Source organism: Ceratotherium simum, chromosome 7, assembly GCF_057802395.1.
Source record: "Ceratotherium simum simum isolate JZ-2026a chromosome 7, ASM5780239v1, whole genome shotgun sequence".
NCBI lineage: Eukaryota > Metazoa > Chordata > Mammalia > Perissodactyla > Rhinocerotidae > Ceratotherium > Ceratotherium simum.
Window position 1 is genome coordinate 46,636,964 of NC_141906.1, and position 26,046 is coordinate 46,663,009.

At 43.5% G+C, this 26,046-nt stretch overlaps 1 protein-coding gene across 1 annotated transcript in view; it reads left to right on the top strand.

Annotated features, from left to right (window-relative positions):
* FAT3 (FAT atypical cadherin 3) overlaps nt 1-26,046 on the top strand; it is a 502,525-nt gene that overhangs the window by 455,449 nt on the left and 21,030 nt on the right. Inside the window, exons 19-22 of the mRNA XM_087433575.1 lie at nt 1,877-2,675; nt 13,744-13,878; nt 15,742-15,899; nt 22,755-23,223. Of these exons, the coding sequence (XP_087289701.1) occupies nt 1,877-2,675; nt 13,744-13,878; nt 15,742-15,899; nt 22,755-23,223 (1,561 nt within the window). The remainder of the gene's footprint in view (nt 1-1,876; nt 2,676-13,743; nt 13,879-15,741; nt 15,900-22,754; nt 23,224-26,046) is intronic.

Sequence of the window (26,046 nt, forward strand, 5' to 3'; positions counted from 1 at the left end):
AGGGCAAGGAGAGATTTTTAATGCCTTCTCACAGAAGCTAGTACAGTTCTTTGCATAGCCTCTTTGGTTGTTAGAGACCGGATTCCACATCTCAGACTTTGGAAACATCATAGAGAGCTTTCTCCTCTTAGTCTCTTATGTTAAACTACCACTGAGTCCTGCGTTTCTACCTTCAGAAGGTCCCTGTGTGCATCAGTCACATTCCCTTTAGCATTGCCTCATTTTATTCTATACCACCCCATTCTCGTACTATTGCAGGAGCCTCCTGGGTGATTCCTCTGACTTCAGCCTCATTCTTTTCTGATACATCCCCACACCCTTCCCAGATTTATCATTCTGCTTTGATTATGTCATTCCCCTAAACCAAGGGTCAACAAACTGCAGCCCCTGGACCACATCCTGCCCTCAGCCTGTTTTTATAAATAAAGCTTTATTGGAACACAGCCCTGCCCATTTGTTTACATAGGCTCTGTGGCTGCTTCCATGCTGTAATGATGGTTGAGTAGTTGATAGAGATTGTGGAACCCCCAAAGCCTAAACTATTTCTTATCTAGCCCTTTATAGAAAAGGTGTGCCAACCCCTGCCCTAAACTAAAACCATCAGTGGCTCCCTAGTGCTTGAAAACTTCTGCCCTGCAGGTTGAATTCCGGCCCCAGACTCTTTCAGATTTCTAATTTCAGGGTCTTTAGACAGACGTGACTCTCCAGTCCTCAGGCCACAGGCCCACTAGTCTATCACCTTATACCCAGCAGTTTCATGCCTTGCTGTCCTCTTTCTGGCCTCTGACATTTGAGTGGGCATCCTCTGGCCTATAAGGTCCAAACTTATCTCTGTCCTTTGAGGTTCTCCACAGTCTGACCTCAAGTTCAGCCTAATTTACTAAACTTATCTCTTCCTATGTTACTCTTCCATTTCAGCATCTCTGGTTCACGTGGTTTGTCAAATGAAGTATGTGGAGACGTTAATAATAAAAATAACAACACTCACATTAACTCTCATGTACTAAGTACTTCTGTGGGGTCAAGCCTACACTAAGCACTTTGCAATCACTGTGTCTTTTAACTCCACAATACAAGGATCCTGTGAGGTGGATACTACTATTTTATTCATATTAAAGATACAAAAATTGACGCTCTGAGAAGTTAAGCAACTTACTCAAGGTCAGACACACACTGAGTGGCAGAGCCAAGATTGGAACTCAGGTCTGTGTGATGCCCAAGCCCCTGCTTTTATACTGCCTTCCACATACAAGGACACATCTCCCCAGACCCCACCTGGCTGGCAAGGTCCACTGCAGCCCCACATACTCAGACACCTGCGCTAGGGACCCAGCCCACCAGAGTCTGCCCTCCTCTGAAGCCCTACAGCGCTATCTCCAGGTAGCACGTGGCAGGTGTTCAGCAAAGATCTGTTGTCAGAGTGGTTGTTCTGTCGATTCTTATATCAAGAAGGAAGCCAAAAAGGCTTTTTTCAGGCTACCTATTTTTCCCTTCAGTGTACCATGTTTTATTCTAAACCTTAATATTGTGTAATTCCCACTTAAATAGTGTTGTTTCGTAAATGTGCAGAAAGTTGCTATCTGGTCCAATCAAAAGGAAAGAATCCAAAGAGAATAAAGATTTCTCTTCCAAGTGGGAATGCCACTTTATGAGGTTCCCTTGTGGCTTCTGTCCAGAATTAAAACAAGGCCAGTGATAAATCACTCCTCTTATTTAAATGCACATCTTCAACATTTTGCAGAATAGTGGCAGGGGATGGAAGAAGAAGCAAACCTGGTTAAAGGAACAGACATCTTTTATCTGAGTTTCATTGTTTTTTTAAATTATTATGATTTTTTTCTTAGTTCCTCACCTTGCTCTCTTTGGGTCTTTTTAGGCAAAAGACTCAGGCAGACCTCAGCAAGTGTCTCACTCCTACATCCGCGTGAAGGTCATCGAGGAAAGTATCCACAAACCCACAGCCATCCCCCTGGAAATTTTCATTGTCACCATGGAGGATGACTTTCCTGGTGGGGTCATTGGGAAGATCCATGCCACAGATCAAGACATGTATGATGTGCTCACATTTGCTCTGAAATCGGAGCAGAAAAGCTTGTTCAAAGTGAGTAGTCACGATGGGAAAATCATCGCCCTGGGAGGCCTTGACAGCGGCAAGTATGTCCTGAATGTGTCAGTGAGTGACGGCCGCTTCCAGGTGCCCATCGATGTGGTCGTGCACGTGGAGCAGCTGGTGCACGAGATGCTGCAGAACACCGTGACCATTCGCTTTGAGAATGTGTCCCCCGAGGACTTCGTGGGGCTGCACATGCATGGGTTCCGGCGCACCCTGCGGAATGCAGTCCTCACCCAGAAGCAGGACAGCCTGCGCATCATCAGCATCCAGCCCGTGGCAGGTACCAACCAGCTGGACATGCTGTTTGCTGTGGAGATGCACAGCAGTGAGTTCTACAAGCCGGCCTACCTGATCCAGAAGCTGTCTAGTGCCAGGAGACATCTGGAGAACGTCATGCGCATCTCAGCCATCCTGGAGAAGAACTGCTCGGGGCTGGACTGTCAGGAGCAGCATTGTGAGCAAGGCTTGTCACTGGATTCCCACGCGCTCATGACCTACAGCACGGCTCGCATCAGCTTTGTGTGTCCGCGCTTCTACAGGAATGTGCGCTGCACCTGTAACGGTGAGTGCGGTTTGGAGAGTTCCCTCCCATCTCCCAAGATTTGAGAAGTAGACTCAGTTACCATTCCTGGCATGCATGCATTGGTTCATTCACTCATTCAACAAAATATTTACTGACCACCTACTATGTGCCTAGTTACTATGAGAGATGCTGAGGCTACAAGGATAAACAAGACAAGCTTAGCCCCTAGTCCTGTGGCACATATAGCTTAGTGAGCAACACGGACATAAAACCCAGTTAGGGCGAGCCCACGTGAGAACTATTGTTGGGGAAATAAAAAGTCCTCTGGGAGGACCAGATCCAGAGGGCAGATCTCCTAAAGGGAGTACCGTCTGGGTTGAGATAAAGGATAAGTAGGAATTAGATGTTGTGAAAACACACAGGGGAGGGAGAGCATTCCAGGTGGAGGGACAGCTTATATGAGGAAGGCTTAAGGACAAGAAAGGAACCTACACTGAAGGGATTGAAAGAAATTTCCTGTTGCTGGAAGGAGCAGGGAGTGATGACAAATGAGACTTGTGAGTAGGCCCAGTGATCACACAAGGGCCGTTAGCCAGGATGAGGATTTTAGAAATTATCCCAAGGCAGTGGGAACCCTTGGGTGATTTGATGTGAAGAAGTGACAGGATCAGATCTGTCTTTCGCAAAAAGCATGCTGGTTGCAGAGAGGAGTGGATTAGACATGGCCAGGCCAGAGGCAGGGAAACCAGTTAGGAAGCTATTGTAGAAGGTAAGGGCAGTTAGAGTTGCCTCAGTGAAAAACAGGGGCCAGATGTCCGGGAGTACAGTCGGGGATGGAACGGCAGAGATGGAATGGTTTGTGTTTGTTGATGTAACTCGAGTCACTGAACCTTGACCTTTCCTGGTCAAAGACCATAGCTGCACAGAGTCACATGCCCACAGTGGTCAGCGAGAAGCATTGTTCTCTCCCTCTTTTCCTCTCTGTGACATGTGGAGCCATAAATTCACTGCCCTCGTCTAAGAAAATTACACCCTGAGTTTTTCTAGCCAGCGTGACCTTGGCCCAAAGGGACTGTGGTCAGAAGAGAGGACATTTGTGAAACATCCTTTTAGGCAATTGGGGACAGGCAGGTCCCCTGGCCCCTTCCCTTGTAGAAAATTTTTAGTTGCAGTTTAGAGAATGAGTTTATCAGAGGAAGGCCCCAGAGACCACAGCTCCCTCCCAGAGACATTTTGACAGCCTCCAAGCAGCCCAGAAGGATGCCAGCCACTCACTCTCTGGTACCCAGTGACTTCTGTTTGTGTTCTCATCAGGTGGATGCAGTGATGTCCAGATGTAAATTAGCTCCAAAGTAACTCAAAGCATGGATGCTAGGTGAAATGCATTTCTGGAAGATGCCACCAACATGCAAAATTTATGAATGCCAGCTGTCCAGCCTTACCTAGATGGCCTTTGTAGGCAAACTGATTTATGCACCAAAGCCCTGCTAGGGCCTTCATGCAGTGATTCACAGCAGGGTGTAAAGAGGTTCACAACAGGACATGGCAGATCCTGCAGGAGAAACTAAACCAGCTAATTAATCCTTGTGATTCAGCAAAAGTCTGTGAAGGCAGCAATGTCCTAGGCACTGAAGATTCAAAGTGAAAAAAGACACGGGAGTTAGCTATTGTAAAGTCAGCTTGCAAGTACCTGTTTGCGACAAAAATAAATGCTAGGGATTAGGAATGACAGAATCCATGTTGTGGCCATAGAAAAGCTCTCTGTGACATTTATACACCAGAGACCATCCATGTGCTGGGTCTTGAGGGAGGAATCTGTGTTCATCAAGAGAGACAAGGGGAGGGCAGACTTGGCAGAGTTTCTTTAAAGGAGGGATGTAGAAGGGTGATTTTTGTTGGAGAGAGAGGGGCTTGCTCTGCATTTTGCATGAGACACTAATGTTTTAAATACAATAAGTTTCTGGGGCTGGCCCGATGGCATAGTGGTTAAGGTTGCGCGTTCTGCTTCGGCAGCCCGGGGTTCGCTGGTTCGGATCCTGGGTGCGGACCTACTCACTGCTCATCAAGCCATGCTGAGGTGGTATCCCACATAGAAGAGCTACAACTCTACAACTATGATACACAATTATGTACTGGGGCTTTGGGGAGAAAAAAGAAAAAGATTAAGATTGGCAACAGATGTTAGTGTAGAGCCACTCTTACTCAAAAAAAAAAAAAAATAAGAACTGTGTAAACCAATTTAAAAAAAAATTGTTAAATACAATAAGTTTAAAGGTGAGGTCCTTGCCCAGGGCTCCTATTCTCTAGTCACCATAAACCTTTCTACTCCCAGTAAACCCAGAATGCCAGAAGTTTTTTTGATCCAGCCCCCAAACATCCCACAGGGATGCCTTCTCAGTTTGAAAAGCAAGCATTTCCTCCACGAGAGCTCTGTGCAAACTCAGACCCACCTCAGAGCCCCTTCTCACCTTCAAGTCACTCTTACAATTAAGCTTTAAAATAAAATACTGGATTTTAGTGGTAAAAGGATCTCGAAAGGTCATCTGGCCAAGTCCTGTCTTCAGCGGGTGATGTATGATCATCTCCATTTTATAAATGTGGTAGCTCCGTGCTGTGCCCAGGGCCATACAGCTGGTGAGAGTGGCATGCTGAATAAAGGTTCATCTTGGGCTCCTGTTTTATTATCTGCATATTAAAAACAGGGACTTTTCCATTTTTATATGACCCATAACCCCAGTGCTATGTTCTCTATAAGGATAGCAACCCCACTTTTCCTGGCAGGTGGATCGTCAACCTCACATATCATCCCCATGTGGCATAGGGTCTCTCAGACTCCATTGTGCATGGGGCTTCCTAGAAATGCCCATTGCTGAGCTCCACACTCAGATGTAACAGGAGGATTCGGGTGCAGCCTCGGAGTCTATATATGTAGCCTGGGTGATTCGAATTCTGATGATCAGGAAACCAAACTTTGAGACATCTCATAGCAAGATAAAGTAGAAAAAATTCCTCTGGGTTCAGGGGGCAAGCTCTTAGTTATAATAGTAATAGCTCTCTCACTTCTTCTAAAGTGCCCTCTTAAATAAAAATACAGTGAAGAACTGTTAAGGAAAGCATTAGGCATTTTAAGCATTTTCTCATTTATTGGAAAGGAGAGGTAATTGAATTCAATAAATACCCCCCTCAACATACACACGCACACACACAGACACACACACACACACACAAAACTAGTATTGGCTGCTCATCAGTTTACCCTGGAAAGTCAGCAGATACAATAAATGGACTTTCCCACCACTTGGTGGAATAATTAGGATGATAAGTAGAGGTAGCTGCCCATTCTTGGCTGTGTAGTAATGTTTATACAGATTTTGCCTCAATATTCTATCCTCCTCCCAGCTTATCTATCTCTCATGCAGATTTTTGGGGTCCAATTAATTTCTTTAGCATCTTGAACCAAAACGCTGAGTTGCTTTGACAAAATGAAAGCAAACTTGAATTTTAGTGCCAAATAGGCACATTAAATTCTAGCCACCATCAAGCATCATGTTTGAACCGAATTTCAAGAGGTATAAAGTTCTGACGTCATGAGATGGCTCCTGGTACACTTTAGATGTTCAATGAACATTGGTACTTCGGTAAGAAAGCCTGACACAAACTTAAATGAATGGGGAATGGTAGATGCCCTCGAGCCCCTGTAGGGGAAGCAAGAGGACAGAGCGTCAGGGGCAGCCCATTGGACAGTGCTGATTGTCCACTTGTTAAAAGTTTCATTGAGTTTTCAAAATTTTGATATAGAATATATCAAAAAGGAGACACTTGTCCTGGAGAATGGACTCCCCATGAGCTCATCAGACTTTAAGAGCAATGTGTTTATGAGAGTGATGGTGGAAGACTTGTCAAGCCCTGATTCAGATATGGAACACAGACTGGAACCTGAAGCTCCAAATAAAATGAAGGGAGCATTTGACATGGGTGGAGCACTGTGCTAGGCAGAGTACAGCAGCAGCCATGCCCTCAGCCGTGGGATATATGGCACAGTTGTAAGGGTTTGCTCTGGGAGGTAAGCTAGTTTAGGCATGCTTGCAGACCTAGCTCAGGTGACACCACACTCAGTGATGTGCTTCAGTGGGAGGTAAGAGGAACACTGAAGCACATCACTGAGTGTGGTGTCACCTGAGCTAGGTCTGAAAGCATGCCTAAATTAGGTAGGTGATGGGGAGGGAGAGTTCCAGGCCGAGGAGCATTAGAGCCAAGGCATGGAAGTGAGAAGCAGTGTGAAATTCAGTGCACACATGAAGGCAGGGACAGACATGACAACTAACATTTACTGAGCCATGACCAGTTATTGTGCTGTTTTTCAAACATGTATAATTGCATTTAACACTTACAATAACCCTAAAAGGTAGGTATCATGAACTTCCCTCAAAAGTTAATGAAACTAAGACTTGGAAAGATCAATTGACTTGTGCTCAAAGCCACAGAACTAAGTAAGTGGCCAAGCCAGGATTCACACCTGGCAGTCTTTAAACACTGTACTCTACTACTTCTGCACAGATTTAGAAGGAACTTGAATGTCACCCAATGCAACCTCGCACCCACTACAGACATCTTGTTTATGATGTTCCTGGCACAGTAATTCAGCCAAGATTTGAACACCAGTGCCAGGTGCTCACTACCTCACAAGATGGACCTGAGACCATCTTCTCTCTTATAGTGCACCAAAATCCAACTCCTTGTAAGATCACCCAGCTCCACCCTGTAGAGCCACATAGAACCCGACTTAACTCTTCCTGTACAAGCTGCCCTCCTGATATCAAAGGACCGTTGTTATGACCCCTTGAATCTTCTTTTCCTAGACAAACAGCAGAAGTTCCTTTGCTCCTTGGCTGTAAACAAATAGGAGCTATGAAGAGTTGTAGGTGTGTAGTTGGGGCACAGAGGAGGCACAAAGGAGGGAGTCCTCTGTCCTGCTTGGAGGAGTCCGTGAAAGGCATTGGAAGCAATGAGGCTTGTCCTATTGGGTCTTTGCCAGGCAGGGAATGCATTTTAAGCAGAGAGTGCAGCGAAGAGAAAGGCCCAGAGATTTTGGGCACCTTTTCATTTACTCATTCACTCAGCAGTGAATTGAGTACTTTGCCAGGCCCTGGGTGGAGCACTGGAGATACAGTTGTGAGTGAGTCTGACATTGTCCCCATCCTCATGGAGCATGATCCAGCATCATACATTGGGCAAACAAGGAGATCAGTTGGACTGGATGGTGGGGCATCAGGACAGTTCTGGGGAGGAATACAGTAGGATAGGTAAACGGAGCCTATGAAAGGCAGCCACAGTAATGCTCTTCTTTTTTTTTTTTTTTTGTGAGGAAGATCAGCCCTGAGCTAACATCCATGCTAATCCTCCTCTTTTTGCTGAGGAAGACCAGCTCTGAGCTAACATCTATTGCCAATCCTCCTCCTTTTTTTTTTTTTTTTTCCCCGAATCCCCAGTAGATAGTTGTATGTCATAGTTGCACATCCTTCTAGTTGCTGTATGTGGGACGCGGCCTCAGCATGGCTGGAGAAGCGGTGCGTCAGTGTGCGCCCGGGATCCAAACCCGGGCCGCCAGTAGCGGAGCACGTGCACTTAACCACTAAGCCACGGGACCAGCCCAGTAATGCGCTTCTAATGAGCACAATAAAATAAAATGATGAAGGCTTCTGTGAGGCACTAAGATACTTACAACTTAGCCTTGATGAGTTTTTAAAAAGCAGAGAATAATCTGAGATTGAATTTGCACTGGGGCTAGGGTTTGTTAAAGCTAATACTCAGGGGAGAAAGCCAACAGACCCAATCTCAGTGGTTTCAGATAACCTTCAGCATTGTCTCTGAATCTTAACCAGTTTCCCCCTGAGAACTGGGAAGTTTCCATTTTCTTTCATAACAGATATGTCACTGTAGATCCCTCATCTCCAGCACACGTGAGTCCCAAAGTGCCAAGAGAGGTTTGGAGGTGTCTACCCTGGTGTTGATACCAGCTTCTCAGTGTGTGGACATGCCCTTATATATTCCACCCACGTACAACTGCCCCAGAGATGATGCCTTGAATGAAACTGCACACAGCCCTTAGTGAAATCATCCAGAAAATGTGGCTGAGCCAAGAAAACATCATTCCAGATGATTCTGTGCTTCTGGGAGAACCACAAGAGACCACTTCAAAGCCAAGAGACCTTAGGAGAATGTGTTTTAAAACTTCATGCAGGCCAGGAATTAAGAGGGAAGTTTGTTGACTTATGTGGCATTTGCCAAGACAGGGCATCTTGGAAAAGTGTGTGAATTCAGGGTATAGGGTGTTTACCATTAGTTATTGGATTCTCAGTATAATGAGGCAGAGACATAAATCAAGAGGTTGAATCAGCTCAAAGTGATAGCGATAAAAATCCCAGCTAGATACCGATGTATTAGCTAAAGGCATAGACTTAATCCAGGGGGGCTGTGGGAATGCTGGGGAGATGGAGAGGAGAGTCATCAATATGGTAGCAAGACCCTTCTAAAACCTCAAGAGGATCACCTTTCTCCTCCCTGCAGGTTCCAAAGCTCTGAAGCTTCTGCTCAAGTGAATTATATGTTGTCAGCTCTGTAGAGAGTGACCAAAATTTCCACCTGAGTAAAGCTCCAGAAGGTGTAAAATCTTCTTGTGGAGAACAGCCACATCCCGTGCACATTTCTCCTGGCGGAGAGGCTGTGTGAAAAGAACCCCTCCACCCAAAACAAGGAAACGAAGGGGCTGACACGGCTGCGCGTGGCCTGTGACACTGATCAATAAACGGCTCCAGGCCTTATCTTACACCTCCAATGCACATAGTTTCATATCATCAATCAGTTTACAAATCATGAATCTGACCCAAAAGGACAGCAAGAAAAAGATTACACTTGAGTTCAGGTCTCCACCATGGTGCTAATTCAAGTTAGTGTCTCTAGTTTGGAAACGTTGCAGTAATTTGTTTTTACTCTAAGTTTTTTCTTTTCAAGTTGCTTTCATATCCGTTAGCCCATTTACTTCTCACACCTCTATGCAGCATCATTATCTTCAGTTTTCAGAAAAGGAAATCAAGACCCAGAGAAGTTAAGCTACTTGTTCAGGGCCACACAGTGAATAAATTGAATAACTAGTCAAGGTCAAAATCCAAATCTGCTGCCTGTCAACGAAGCACCCTTTCCTGTTACACTACCCAGGCTTCCCAAGGGGACCTGGGAATGGAGAACAGAGCTTTCTCTGCCTGCTTTATGTTCTGACAGTTGCTAAAAACATGTGATCCTTCTGTCCTGCCCTGACATACAACAAATGGCATCAGCTGGTTTGATAAAGTGAGACCTTTCTCCCTTCATGCTCACTCCGGCACCAAGTTGATGGATGCCTGGAGATGCAGAGCACGTAAGTCTAGAGCCCCCATCCCCAAGTTGTCGCTGATCACAGGGCAAGTTAATTAAACCTGGATTATTTAATGATAGTTAATAAGATAAACCTCCTCCCAGAAGCCAGCAGGAGCTAAGACTGTTGTCTCTTAACTATTACTAGGGAGCTGATGAGGCACTTTCTGCCACCAGAGAGAGGGTCTTTAAGGCTCTTAACAGTAGTAAGTATATACATTTCCCTGGAAAGGGGATGACGTAAACGTAAGATTTCTAAAAACAAGTTAACCCCTCAGCATCCTTTTAAAGCATTCTGGATTTTATGTTGCTCGAAAACTTAGGGCTTTGGCTGGAAAGAGCATCATTATCCCAGGAAAGTATCCCAGGATCCAGACCTGGGTACGTCTGAGGCAAGGGACACACGACATTGTTCAAGGTTGGAGTACAAAGGTCAAGTCCCTCTGACAATGTATATTTCAGAAAGGACCTAACTTCTTATGATAGTTGATGGAGAGGGAAGAACTACAGTGTTGCATATGGGAGCATTTAGTTTTGGGAAACTTGTTTTTCAGTAACTAGAATTCTTTCTCTACTCAGAATAGACTGTGGTTGGTGCACATGCTCACGTCTGTCCCCAGCTAAGGAGGCCGTTACATTTACACTGACTCCAGACTCTAATCTGCCTTCATGCTTCCTTGAGCCACAAGAGAGCGGGCTGTGAGCAGAGCGAACTGACAGCAGCAGTTGGAGTCCAAATGTTTATGGCTACTCCTGTCCCGGACTGGGCCTGGGGAGAAGGCCCCTCAGGATTTTTAAAGCATCAAGAGACAGATCCCTTGCCAAGAACTGTCCCTTTTACCTTAAAAAACGTATTAAAAATAAAAAGAAAGAAAAATAACCTATCAAAGTCAATGGCTGCTAGAATGAATAGAAATATACATTCTTTTATATCTAGTATTTATATTAATATTAATTTTAGAATGCCCTTACTATAAAGTTATGTAAGTGTAGTTTTTGTGTATCTTCTAGCTAGAGTTTTCACAATGGGGACTGGATCTAACATGATCCATTAATTTAATGGATTTAATTATATGAGTTCTATGGTTATGACATAAGGAAAGAAGAAGAAGAAGATCTGTGAGTTTGAACTCCAGGTGCTGGTCTAAGTGGCTTTGTGCTTTAACCCAATCTAAAAGCTATGAGTGATAAAGCGAGAGGCCCTGTGCTAATTACCAGGGCAGGACTGATGGTAAAAGAAAGGACCAAAATGTGAATTAAAGGTAGACGTACTCAAATGCTGGATTCATTCTGAAATACAGTGTTTTATTATGTACATTTATAGCTGGTTTTTCAAAAAATGTTACCATAATTCCTACAGAAGAAAATAGCTTTGCTATTTCTTTGCTATTATTTAGCCCTCTTTTCCCCTTTGAAACAGCGGCTTTTAAACTGAATTTTTGATAAGGCAAGGTTCCTTAGCAATGTAGCATTGCATTGGAGCAGAAAAGACTATGAATGCAGTATATATAGCTGTAGCTCAGAAACATAGAAATTTATAGAAAGGGTATCCTTAGGCTGGCTAAAACAGGACATGGAAAAAGGCATGTCCGTGGAAATGGAAAGTAACAGATTTCTTAAATATATAAACTGCTGTTTCTATGTCTAATTGGAAGGTAAGGCCCAGGAAGGTAACAGAGTTACATCTGTTTGATGAAATGTGTTTTGTAATTCATTTATGCACGTTGCTCCCTCCATGTGCCTGAGGCTAGCATTGGGCTCAGTTTGCATTTTTGAGCATGTACTAACTAGTCAGCAGTTAGGGCAACCTAGCAGTGTACAGGCCATCAGAAACTGAAATGAAGCCACTCATGGAGACAGCAAAGAGTCAGCTGGTCGAGTTGTGAACTTAGCATGAATAAACATTAACACATGCATGCAGTTAAGCCACTAACTATGGTTGGTTCATTCCCATGAAAACTCAGTTCCATGTTACTCAAAGGATCTCATCTTTCAAGCCTGAGTTTAAAATTCTCCCTTCCCTTGCGAGGACTTCTGACACTCTGTCAGGAAATGCAATCGTTCCTTCTCTGATACTTCCATTGCACTCACATATCTGTAGCAAAACAGCTATCTTATTGAATTGTAATCATGTGTTTTCATTTTGTTTCCTGAGGGGAGGAAAAGGCGAGATCATTTCCTTTCATCTTTATATGCCCAGACCTATCACCTCATTGGCCCTAAATAATTATTTGTTGAAGAATGCACCAAAAGTTATTTAAAAACTGATTATCAAAAGCCTCTTGAAACAGGTCATAAGGTAGTTGAACAGCTGTTTTAAGTTCCGTAAATACATGGCAGGAATAAAGATTTCTTGGGATGAAAATACGAGGATGTATTTCGGGGCACTTAGGTCTTTTAGAACCATTTGTAGAGATCATTCCAAATTTTCAGTTAAAAATCCCTTCATCTTCTAAGACTTGTAAGCTGGATCATTGCCAAGAGTATCTTTTATGGCTGGGCTCTAAACCAGTGGAAAATAGGATTTTTGAATTCTGAGTTTGCTGGTGCTACTTATATTGCTCCTCTCGAGGATTACAGTTCTTAAAATGTTTATATGTGGTTAGCATTAAATTTCTGCTTTCTCCCAGACAAAGAAATGACTGTATAATGGGACAATATGCTTAATGACGAGGAAAGAGTTAGAGGGAAAGGATGTGATAATGGGCCAGAGCTTACCAAGGAACAAAGCTGCTGATGTCTGGCATGTTCTCGATTCACAGAGAAGAGGCGCTCCTTTAGGCCACTGCTAACCCAGTTGTGGATTATTTTTAATTTGTGTCTCCTTTTCTATAGACCTTTTATCACTTAAATTCTTACCAGGATGAAAGTGGCCTAATGACATCTGAAATACCCAAGACCTTTGAAAAGTGCACTTCCTTCAGTGGACCCATATTTGCCATCACCACAGTTGTGAAATAACTCACTTGGGTCCTGAATTCTGCCTTAGTCAGTTAATCTGCTTTCCAGGATTTCCCTTCTGAGGGATTAACCTTTCATCTTACTGTGTTGTGAACATCGAACAGGTAGAAAGGAAGCCTTTCTTCGCCAAGGATAATTCTACTATTTTTGATAGCTGGTCGGGCACATTTACAGCTAATCAATAAAACAGCATGTGCTGAAGGGATTAGGAAACAATTGTGCTTTCACAATTTAGAATCCGTCTGACTTTTCTTTAGAAAAGTCTATTTCTTCCTCCTCTGAAATCAACAGCTATCATCTTCTGAAGTCTACCCCTAAGTTTTTCAGGGCAGGAGAGGGGTGTAGAAGAAATCTAGACTCAAGTGATGTATCCAGATGGCCACCAATATGCAGGAACCCCACTCCAGTGAACATACCAGAGCCCATGTACTGTGATCTTTTTTCAACTGAAGTTGGACCAGTCGCAACCTTAGCATATATTAGCCTAAAAGGAGGAACTCCATTTACTCTTTGCACCTAACCTACTTCAGTCTGGCAGCGAAATTTTGGCAGAGGCAGGGGCCTTTGACGGGCACCCATGCCAGGTGAAGCCCATTCAGGTGCCCCTGTTTCTGGGCAGCCTCTTTGTCTCTCAACTAAGAGCCTGTAGAGCCCAGCTCTTGAACCAATCCTGTGCTCCCTGGAGTGTAGGGTAATTCACTTTGTACTGATGATGCATATTCCCCCTTTGTCACAGGTGGACTGTGCCCGGGGTCCAACGATCCTTGCGTGGAGAAGCCGTGTCCAGGGGACATGCAGTGTGTTGGTTACGAAGCCAGCAGGAGACCGTTCCTCTGCCAGTGTCCACCAGGGAAGCTCGGAGAGTGCTCAGGTGCAGAGTGGGGTGGAATGACGAGGGTCTAATTTTGTATTCCTGAAGCACTTGCCCTTGAGTAAGTTACACTGCCCAAACCCTTCCAGAAGACATTTCTGTCCACATGTAACATTTTCCTTTAGAATAAACCATAGCTAACATCCACCCTCAAATACTTGGGATTTGTCACAGCTGCAGCCTGTGCTAGGAAACGTGTAATGACTGTGGACTCCATATATAATGGGGAGGCCGCAACATGTGTTTTCAGTCATGTTGCATGGATGTTAAGGGAGTGAAGTTATGGAAAATTGAAGGCTGTTAGTTAAGCAAAGGAGTCAGAGTATCTACAGGACGGGCTTTGATGTTTAGAGGGCTGCACAGATCATAGCCACAAAACAGAGATCAACAGAAGGTCGAGCTAAGCCAGTCCAGTTGACCTTCCTTAGGATAAGCCAGCCTAGAGCACCAAGTAAGCAGACTCTGCACTGGAAATGGGTAACTAACTGCATGTTCCCGAAAGGAGAGGTGCTCACCTTTGTGTCTTAAAGAAAGAAAAGAAAAGAAAAAAATCAGTATTTATGTTTTTCCAATCTAAATGACTGTCTGTTTCCGATCTTCACTCAATTTCAGTACTTGATTTGATTCACATATTCTCTTCCACTTCTTTCCTCTAAAAAGAGTATTGTTCATTTTTGGTACTGATAGACCCTCTTTTTGCTAGAGGGTGCATTTAACATACAGACACACTGATACCAATTTTGGAATCCAAGAAATATTTATTGAGTGATGATTATAATAGTAATTGTAGTGGGAATAAAAAAGAATTATGCCTAGTATGTACAAAGTACTTTGTTAAGCATTGGATTCTAGAAATTCAGCCTTTGCAAAGAGAAGCCCTATTCTTAAAAATGGAAGCCAAAACACTTTCATGGTTGACTTCAAGATCGGAGCTGCCCATGAACTAAAGGGATCACCAGCATACTTGCCTTTGAAATCATCTAAGGTTTAGACTTAAAAGATACTTACGCTGTCCCCACCCCGACACACACGCTGTGCACACAGCAGCTAGATATGTAGGGTGACAATAAAGCCAAGTCTCCTAACTTCAGATGTCATTTTTTGCCCATCTCCCTTCTCCCTTCTGTATAGAAAACTCTTGATTGTCAGGGATTATCAACCATTTGGTATATTTCCACACTATCCACCTTTCACCTCAGTGAGACAGCTTTTCAGCCATTACTTTGCTTGTTAAAAAACATAAAGTTGGAGGCAGTAAAAAAAGGATGAACTCAGAATTGGGTGATGTGGGTAGGACTAAAGATTCTGGGAAGGGGAACCTTGAAATTAATGGTCAGAAGGTAGAACTGTGACTACACATGACATAAACTTCCTTTATATCAGTTACCTTTTCTCAACCTTAGTACCAATGACATAGGTTGACTATTTGGCATTAGGATACTTGGAGAATATGGATATTCTTTGAAATGGTTTGTCTTTTCTCTGTGTCATGGAATTGAAAGTTTTTGACTGCCTAAGTGACGGGTGGGCATGACTGGGTATCAGTGCTAATTTTAGAAAGTGCGAATTGGGAATTTAGTGACACTAAGAAAATTCAGGTTGTAGAATTTACCAAGTTGCCCTTGGCATGAGATAACTAAGAGTTTTGGGCATCCAACTACTTAATATTTTTTTTCACTTTGAAATTAGATTGTGATGAAATAGAGAACCAGTTTTTAATCAAAACTGGTTTCTCCTCAACGCCTTCATTAACTTCCCATGGTCTTTAATCAACTTGCTTGGTAGTTTTGGGTTGATTTCATGTGTCTCTGCTCATTTCTGGTTGTTAAAAGTATATATGTCTTCTCCTAATGTTCTTTTCAGGGCATACATCTCTCAGCTTTGCCGGAAACAGTTACATCAAATACCGGCTTTCTGAAAATAGCAAAGAAGAGGACTTTAAGCTAGCTCTGCGTCTGCGAACCCTGCAAAGCAATGGGATTATAATGTACACCAGAGCAAATCCCTGCATAATTCTGAAGGTAATTAAAATGGGTTATCTTTTCCTGCAGTCAGTTCTCATGTTAGTATTTTGGCTCTTGGATTGAGGACTGCTGAAATCATTTTGTCTTTTAAGTTCACAAGACCAGAAGCCAACTTTAGGGCAGAGGGGAACAGCAGCAGAGCTGGGAAGTGTGCCAACGCCCCATTTCCTTTTGTACATTCAGCTTCAAGATTGGCTCTGTGCGGACTGGGGCATCTCTCTGTAGAGTGGGTTCAAGGGCTGGCCTCCTTTGAGCTGTAATCACTCAACAGTTCATTAGACTGTATCGCCTAATCAGTTCCACGGCAGGGGTGGTCCTTTAGAAATATTGGCTGTATCCTCTTCTACCACATGGTCTATCCCCACTGACCTCTGAAGGCAACTTCTGTTCTTGCTCAGGGAGGAAGTTGGAGATGTGGGGTATAGAAGATTCCATATATCCTATCGTGACCCAAGTAGCCCAATTTTTTAAATAATTCCCAGCCTCAGAAACCCTCCAAAGGCAGCCAGATTTCCTTTAGGGCAAGTCTGGCATTTGTATTCAGCTCAGAGCTTCTGGTGCCTTCATCAAAACAACAACAGTAATACTAAAAGCTTTATGTGCATCATTTGATTCTTATTATGAAGTTAATATAATAAATTTGTTCTATATGATCATCTCCATTTGATCAAGGAGAGGATAGACATTCAGAGAGGTTAAGTTATTTACCCAAGGTTGTACAGCTAATGAGTGTCAAGGCCTGGACCTGTACTCTAATCTCTCTCACTCTGTGCTCTTAATCTCCATGCTCTCCGTGGCTCTCAGTGTTGCCACTACAATTCATTTGATCAATAATCATGTTCTGGTATCTGTATTCCAGTGTGGAAAGGAGAAGGGAGAAGAAGGAGGGAGACATGTTTGATCTGATGCTATTCTCACCAGGTCACTATACCAGCCCATTGTCAGTGCATTTAGAGACATGTGGAGTCTGTCCAGTAGGAAATGTGCATCGAAGTGGAAATGGCTGGCAATTTTGTTCCTTCCTAGGGTTCTATCACTAGGCTTAACTGGGATCATGGTGAGCTTTTCTAGCTTCTGTCTTTAGATTATTTGTTAGGTCACATCCAAGTTAATTAGGTGGCCCAGGCTTTAATCCTGCAGGGAGGAAAGTATGTATGACATTAAATGCCAGTGGCTCTCCTATCACATAGACTTTTACTTACCTGCTTCTGGTATCACCAGGTATTACTTGGTGGTCAGAGTGAGTAAGCAGGAAGTTGGAGTTTAAAAGTTGGCTACTTTTGTGGGGAATCTCACACTATCCTTACCCATTCAACTCAGATAATTTCAGTTCTGGAAAGGAAAGCAGTGTTCTTAAAAGAAAACAGAAGAAGCACTGTGGATGTGCAATTTTAGAGAATAATGAATTCAAATCAGATATTCATGGTGGAAGAAGAAAAATTCAAAAACCTAAGTCCTGTCTTTATTCCCTCCTGGCTCCTGAAGCAACCTGCCTTGGGTCAGTAGATCACTTTCTAAATAACCCTGAGAGGTGGGGGTTTGTATAAATGCTTGGGAAGTGCTCTGCCCATTTAGAGGTACCAGCTCCTCAGGGCTCTGCGTGGATGTTGCTAACCTTCCTCCTTCCTCCTTCAAGCTCTAACAGGGCTGGGGTTGCAGAACATCCTTATGAGGCAAATACTTTCTATTAGCAAATCTCTTACATAGTGTTAAATTTGAGAGAGAACAAAAATACTGGACCTGAATGGCTTGATCCTAAAATGGAGCTTGTCATTTGACACTTCACTGGCAAATGTCTAAAATGTGCAGATCCCTGGGGATGAGAAAGAAGAATAATTAAATCTTTTAGGCAGCTCTAGCTCCTAAGGTATATTGTATTTCACGAAACAAGCGTGTTTCTGAAAGTTGTGTAAATTGAATCTCTGTAAATGGAATTCTAATAAACTAGGAATGGTTGCTATTTGAAGGAACCCTTCCATTAATCCCTGTGTGATGTGAATAATCGCCCCCAATCTGTCTGTTCTGTAAGTTTGCTTTTCATATGTTGGGTTTGCCCAAAGCAGGACACAGCTGTAGTGAACTATTGCAGATATGTATTCTCCTGCAGTCGCCAGGAATATCCACTTAGGGGATTTGAATCTGTTTGCTTAACGTTTTCAGCCTCATGCAAGATTTAATTTCATTGGCTTTAGGTACAGTATGTGCCTTGTACTTTGGTTCAACGACTACACTGAAATGCTTTGTTTAAATTGCACCTCTTGGTTGTTTATATTTTCCCAGTTAGAACACATTCTCTAAAAAGTACTTAAGACAATCAATGGGGTGAGGGGCACCCCTTGAAGACAGTTACAGAATTGCACGGAGACCTGAGGAAGTGAAAAGGCACATAGACAAAGAACACTGCTGTCTCTCAGTAGCAATAAAGACACTCATTCTTCTGTTTAACATTGATACGCTGTTTACTTCCAAAAGAGATTCCGGGCTTACCATAAACACTCAAATGCAATAAAATCAAAACAAGTTTAAGCTGAAAACAAAAGGCTAAGAGCCAACCAGTGAAGTGGGGAAGGGCAGAATATCGTCAGTGAAAAATCTAGACTAAGCGTTGCTACTTGAGTTGAACACAAACCATAACTGAGTTTCCTGGCAGCCAAAGCAAGGATGAAAATGGTGGGATAGGTTCTATGGCTCTCCTCAAACCTATAAAAGAAACATGTCAGATCACCAGGAGAGATTTGCCAGACACAAGTAACTTTTTCCCTATGCCAATCTTTCATGTCCAATATTATAGCAAAATCACAAGAAGTTCTTGGTTGTTAATCTAGAAATATCACAAATTTTATCTTTTGGGGAAGTTATAGAAGATACATTACTTCATTTTGATGATTCTCAGACATGGCTAGCTTAGGACCCCAGAGCTGAAAGTAAGGTGGTCAGGGAAAGCTCATTTGGTTTTTAAAACAGCCCACTTGGAATGACCAGATCTTTCTAACATAGATCAGAAGAGTAACACAGAAGCTCCCCACAAGATTCCGGAGTTTCAAGGCTCTGTATGAGTTTCACTGAGAACTGAGTTAACATGTTATAATAATAATAAAATACCTAAAAAGTTAATAAAGTATTTTCATATGCATATATTTTTAATTCTCACTCTCCTGTGCATAGATATGAGTGCCTACTTCTTGCCTGTGAGGAAATTGAGGTTCAGAGAGATTCAGTGACTTGCCAAAGTGATAGCTAGTGGATCTGGGCCTCTGACAGAAGCAAGCAGGTTGGGAGTACTACAGGTATTTACCGAAAGAAGAGACTTGGAAGACTGGGATGATCATTCATTCATTCATTTATTCATTCAAAGTGTATTTTTTGAGCACTTCTTGTGTGCCAGATAGCTATGAATGGCAGCCTTGAAAACAGGTTTTTAAAAAGTTCCCTTTTCAAAGAATATTTAATAACCTCCTTCAAGTTTTATGATTATGGTGCATTTGCTAGAGCCACACCCAAGGATCTAAGCAGTAAGACTTGATGCCATTATTTACACTTTTTTACTCAAAATCCTACTTTTCTAGAAGATGACTCTGATATCATGTCTCCCAAGCCCCAAGCCAATGAAGATCTGGGTTAAAGCATATCACTGATTTCAAACAACTCTAAGGACCTAAATACCTTGTAACATTAGGGCCACACTCTCTGAATTATGTACTTCATTGAACAAATTGCCTACCTGCCCACCCCCTAGCACATCATTTCAGTGTCAGACTTTCCTTACAGTTTCTATTAAATAGAAATCTCAATCTCTATTAAAATAGCTTTCCCTCTGATTTGAGAAACCTTTGTCTTCTTGAAAGAGAGACCCTTTAGGGGCCGGCCTGGTGGCTCAAGCAGTGAAATGCGCACGCTCCGCTTCAGGGGCCGGGGTTTGCAGGTTCAGATCCTGGGCACACACCAACGCACCATTTGACACACTATGCTGTGGCGGCGTCCCATATATAAAGTAGAGGAAGATGGGCACAGATGTTAGTTCAAGGGCAATCTTCCTCAGCAAAAAAGAGGAGGATCGGCATTCGACGTTAGCCCAGGGCTGATCTTCCTCACAAAAAAAAAAAGAGAGAGAGAGACCCTTTAAAACTTGGTAAACTCTATTCTGAAGTCAGAGAAAAACTAAATATGATCACAGCATAATTTTCCAGTATGAGAGGACTCAGATATGAAAGTGTTCTCTTCTCTCCCTGGCATAATATACTTGTGAAATAGCAAAAGATTCACTTTTTGCAAGGTAACTTTTGGCACCATTGTCATCTAAACAAGGCTTATGATTCCAAACTCATTGAATTTTGAAGATGCAAATGATTTTTGTTTTCAAAGGGCTGAGAATCATGTAGGCATCTGGCTTTCTATTATTCAGCAGTGTTGCTCCTGTTTTGTTTTGTTTTGTTTTTTTCTACAGAAAAAAAGGAAACTTAAACATGCTCAGTGTTAGTGGGGGATAACTTGATGTCCCTTAGTTTCAGGATTTTGATGTATGTGAGTACATCAGAGCCACATCAGTTCTCCTGGGTGAGTTTGTAACTTGGTTATTATCCCAAGAGGTAGGAGTTAGGGAGGGAGAGGGGAATGGGCCAAGTAATATATTGATTGAATACATCCTTTTACAAAAACTTAGATGAATTGCACCCTCACCACCAGATTTTCCTTGATAGACTGGGGACCCCACTTTGTAGCCATGGAGCGTAACAGCAGATGAACTGTGCCAGAAGAAGGTAGTCCCCAAAGTCTCATTTGATCATTTTATGACTTACATTGAAATAAAAATATGGATATTATCCAAGAGTTGTCACTGAGCAAGTATTCTGGTATGATTTACAATATCCATTCAGTCCATTTTGTTGAACCAGAAAAATGACAAAGGCAACACCATAGATTACACATGAAAGCTCTCTGAAAAGCAAATAAATATTTGTCTCCAGTCTTTTTACATTCATACATTTGCATTACAGAGTAGAGTATGCATGCGCTAACTGTGTGTGATGTGCTAACCATTCTCTAGTGGATGCAGTCTCCTTGTGAAATAAGCCACAGCAGTTATCTCTGCTCTTCACATAAGGGGTCCCAAACCCAGAGAAGCCAACCAATTCTCCCCAGGTGACCTGGGTGGCATCTGACAAAGCCTGGATTAGATTCCTCATTCCTAAATTCCCAAGGATCTGCCTGTTTTACAGTGCCCCCTGCCTTCCATAGAGCCACAGAGGCAGAGTCCCTAAGAATTAGTTGTCGGTGGAACACACTGAAGCATAGATAGAGAAATACTCCATTTGTGAGAATGAGTGATGCTTTGATAACCCCAAACAGATCTATCATGAGTCAGACACATTTTGGAAAGACTGGTTCAGGCTATTTCTATGAATTCATTTGATATTCACACCTCCTTAGCAATTACTGACCTGGAAGGGCTGTCTTCCCTTCCCTTCTATTTCCCTCCCTCAAGTTCATGTTCTCCGTCCAGGTTTGGGCACAGGACCACAAATGTCAGCAGATCCTAAGTGAAGGCCAGTTCCCATTACACGACTCAGACGCTGGCCTCCTCCACAAGATCCTTTGGCTGGGTCATAGACAAAGGAAAGAAGAGCAGCTTTTGTTTCACAGTTTCTGGCTATGAAGCCCTTCATGGCCCAATATCAATTTGTTGGCTAGACAGGGGTTCAGCCCTCATTCCCTGGATCCTCAAGCCACCTTGCGTTTCTGAGAAATGTAGATGAAGGTAGCTGGAGGATTCAAAGGCCAGCCTGTCCCCTCAGCAACAGTTGAACCTGGGTCTCCATGGAGGACCAGTCCCTGCCCAACATCTCTCCGCCAGCCAATATGCTTCAGGAACACAGGCTTTCTTCCTAAGTTTAATGTGCCCCTGGGGTTAGGCTCCTGGGGAGAACTTGTATGCCCTCACTGCACCAGTGCAATTAACAGAGCAGGCAGGTCTGCATTGTAGCTGACCTCCATTGTAGGGGCTGAGAGTATCCACCAGTGTGAACAGTTAACCAAAAGATCCTTCTGGAAGTCCAGATGTCATCATTAAATATACAAACATTCTAAGCAAATGGCCAAGGCCTGAGCACTTTGTGAGATAATCTTAACCTAAATGATGAGCAGCGGTCCTAAAGAACTGTTTTAAGAATATGCTAGTGTTTAACATAGGGTTTTAAAATTTTAAATATATATGAAGCTGGGAACTAGGAAATTTTTAATTTCTACCCGGCCTCTTTCTCTCCCCTACAGCACACTCACACTCACTTGGGGAGCATATCTGTATTTGTGTGCTCATTTGATTTATGGCCATCTCTCCCACTAAAACATAAGCCCCATGAGGGCAGACATGATAACTCTTTTTGCTAGGTGTCGCCGTAGCATCTCACACACTGCTTAGCACATAGTAGATGTTCAATAAATTTTGTAAATAAATATTAGTGAGTTCACAGAAATCATTCCTGTGGTGGTAATAACTAAGAAGGGTGCAGAGACCCCTAAACAGACCCCTAAACGAGATATTGCTGAGAATTTTTAAAGAGTGAAGACCCAAAGAATAGGAACATCCTTAAATATAATTGTGGAGTTCTGAAACTGTGCTCATTTTACCAATTACAAGAAGATTTGTGAAATATCAGGCATGCATTTGCATGGCACATAATAGGGAGAGAGAGAAGTTGTTAAAAATCAAACCACAGCCAATTTATGACTGGATCAAAAGCAATGTCCATTCTAGAGCCTTCTTTTGAAGCCCCTAGGCTGGTTGGGAAGAGGGTGTACAGGAATCTATTGCCAGATGCATATTAAAAAGCGCTCTGGTGTTCGTTGCCCGCACAGATTGTGGACGGTAAGCTGTGGTTCCAGTTGGACTGCGGCAGCGGCCCCGGCATCCTGGGCATCTCCGGCCGCGCTGTCAACGACGGGAGCTGGCACTCCGTCTTCCTGGAGCTCAACCGCAATTTCACCAGCCTGTCCCTGGACGACAGCTACGTGGAGCGGCGCAGGGCACCCCTCTACTTCCAGACGCTGAGCACGGAGAGTAGCATCTACTTCGGGGCCCTGGTGCAGGCGGATAACATCCGCAGCCTGACCGACACGCGGGTCACGCAGGTGTTGAGCGGCTTCCAGGGCTGCCTGGACTCGGTGGTGCTCAATGACAACGAGCTCCCGCTGCAGAACAAGCGCAGCAGCTTCGCGGAGGTGGTGGGCCTGACCGAGCTGAAGCTGGGCTGCGTGCTCTACCCCGACGCCTGCCAGCGCAGCCCGTGCCAGCACGGGGGCAGCTGCGCCGGCCTGCCCTCCGGGGGTGAGTGCGCCTGCGCCCTGGGGCATGGGGCGGGAGGGGGGGCGGTGCATAAACCTGCAGGGGGCCTAGCTCTCACAGGCATAATCAACCCAAGTGCTCACCCAGAGAGCAGTATTCACCCAAGATGCTGGCCAAGCTGCTTAATCCCCTTTAGGAAAGTCGCAGAGCTTGACAATGACAGGAGGATCCAGTTTAGTCATCAGCTTGCAGCATCCCACAGGCGCAGTGCGATGAGCACGCGAGCCCAGAGATGCCATCGCTGCCGCTCCTTCCTCTGTCCACCCCACACCCTTCCAGGCTTCAGCAGCTTGGAGGAATAAGACCTCCTTTTAAGTATTTGCCCTCTTGAGGCACCTGCATGTCACTGCAGAATGACTGGTAGCACTCTGAGTTACAATGTCCACGCGCAATCCTTTCCCATGTAGACATATAACTTTACTGGAAGCTAAAGGGGGAGGTGTGAGTGAACCCACTGCCCCAAGAATAGAAATATAGTGGAGATGCTTTGGAGCGTGCTTTTGAAACATATGTATTAAATAAGTTTAGTGACCACTCTATAAAGGAGTAGAAAGTCAAGAATAAGGAGAGGGCAATTTACATGAAATCACAGGACAGATAAAGCCAGTGAGGGCATGATGCTTTACCCTACTATTTTTTCCCCCAAAGATACATCATGAAGAAGAAAGAACAGGGTAGTCCAAGGGGGGAAAAAAGGATTTATAGAGGGTTTGTATTGTTTGAGAGAAAAGCTGAGATTTTTTAAGTCCTGGGAGTGTGAAGATAAAAGAATCCCTGACTTTACCCAGATGCAGTGTGTGTTAATGTAAACTAGGTCAGGCGCTCTCCTAGCTGAAGGCGTTGCCACCTCCCAACAGCCCAGCCACTGATTCCACTTCAGCCCCTTTGCAGAGTCTCTCAGTGGTGGTGTGATTAGCAAATTTAAACCTTCCTCACAAATCACTTAAAAATTCTGCTGTGCGCATTACCATCTAATGTTCGTGAAACCCAACTCCAAATTTAGAGTCCATTTTATTATTAGAATGTTATAAACTGTCCATGAAATGATGCACTGCCAAAATACAGACAACAAAGTTATTTAGACTTGCATATGTTACTGCCACAATGAGGGCCAAGTGCCCTGGGGGGAAATTTCTGCCTTCTCGATTTAAGAAATCTATTTGCTGTTTTTACTGTCTCAGCAGTATATGTAAATAAAGGGTTGTTATGGTGCCATAATTCCCGAATGATGGCCAGTAACTATACTTCAGTGGTTCTATAAACCAGCCCATTATGACAAGTCATGGCCAGTTTTCCAGCAGGCAAAACAATTCTGCTAGTGTGAGCCATCTACGATATATAAAAGGAGCATATAATTAAATTGGGTTGAAATAGAACACCACTCCATGTCAAATGCTGGGTACACAGCCACAATTGTAACATACTTTTAACGATGGCAGGACGTTGTTTTTGCTGGCAAAGCTATGGGCTTCCACAATGGGTTATCTTTAAAATAATAATAATAATCACTGTATTAAGGGAAAAGACTGAAATCTTGCTCTTCAGTGTGCATTTTAATTTTTTTTAAAAAATTGCCATGAAATACTTGAGTTTCATATTTAGTGCAAGTATATTAATTAAATGACTATGACCCATATCAGAAACAGCAATTTTCCTCTATTTTTTAATCTCATGTGGTCTAACTAAATTTCAGCACTGAAGACCCACCTGCCATATACTTTTCATATGGCCTAAGGAACTTGCTTTCCCCTCCCTAGAGGCCCAACCTTGCCTACAGAGCATGCTGTCTCCTATTCCTCCTTGTCCCCCTGCTCCCCACTTCCCCCTATGATTGGCTTTGGGATTGGGTTTCCAAAACAGGTACTCTTTCTTCCAAAGCGATAGAGCCTCTTATCAGTTCAAGTCTCCCCTTTGTACCTGGGGGCTTATGTTTTCCTAAAATGAAGAAAGTGTCTTTCCTCACCTCCATCTACACAACTCCCTTCTCCAAGCCTACTACTTCTATTAGTTGAGGGGGCCCAATGATCCTTATCTCAGCAGCCCCAGGGCATAGTCCAGATGGGGAAATCTGGGACTCTCATACACAGCAGTATTGAGACCAGACCCAGCAAACTCCTCGCCACTCACCGGGAAATCCAAGAAGAGGGCTTCTCTTGCTTCCCTGGGGAGTCAAAGGCACAGGATTCCTCTTCTAATGGGTGAGGAGGTACCTACCTACTTCCTGGCTATCGGAATGAAGCCTTGGCTTCTAAGAAAAGAGAAGAGAATCCATTTTCTTGCCCCCATTATCTGTTCATATCAGAATTTTTGCTAGGTCCTTGTATTCTATCTGCAAATTCCCTAAATTGGTGCCAAATAGTAGGGAGAAAAAGGCAAGAAAAGAAAGAACTAACAATTTGGCCTTTAACTCATATCTGTGAAACTATGTAGCTAATGATAAGGTTCTTTAAACTAAAGGAAAAATCATCTTAGTTGTGAGTGATGGTTTAAAAAGAACAGTAAGACTGAGTCATTAATGAAAGAATATTCATGCCTTGAAGAGTTCCCTCTGGCTGCTAGGGATGTCTAATCACAGGGAGAAAGTCTTGCTTCCCCAAATCAAAGGCTTGGATGCCTGCAGTATTCAAAGAGGAAATTTGGGCTAGAGAAAGTAGAGTGAGGTGCTTAAAAATGTGACTCCATGCACGTGAGAATGTTGATAACGAAAGTTAATTGTTTGAAACTGTTACTGGAACCCCGTGCTGTACGTTGCTCTAAAATTCCAGGACACATATCTTAGCATAATCATCCCCTTGACCACTACAG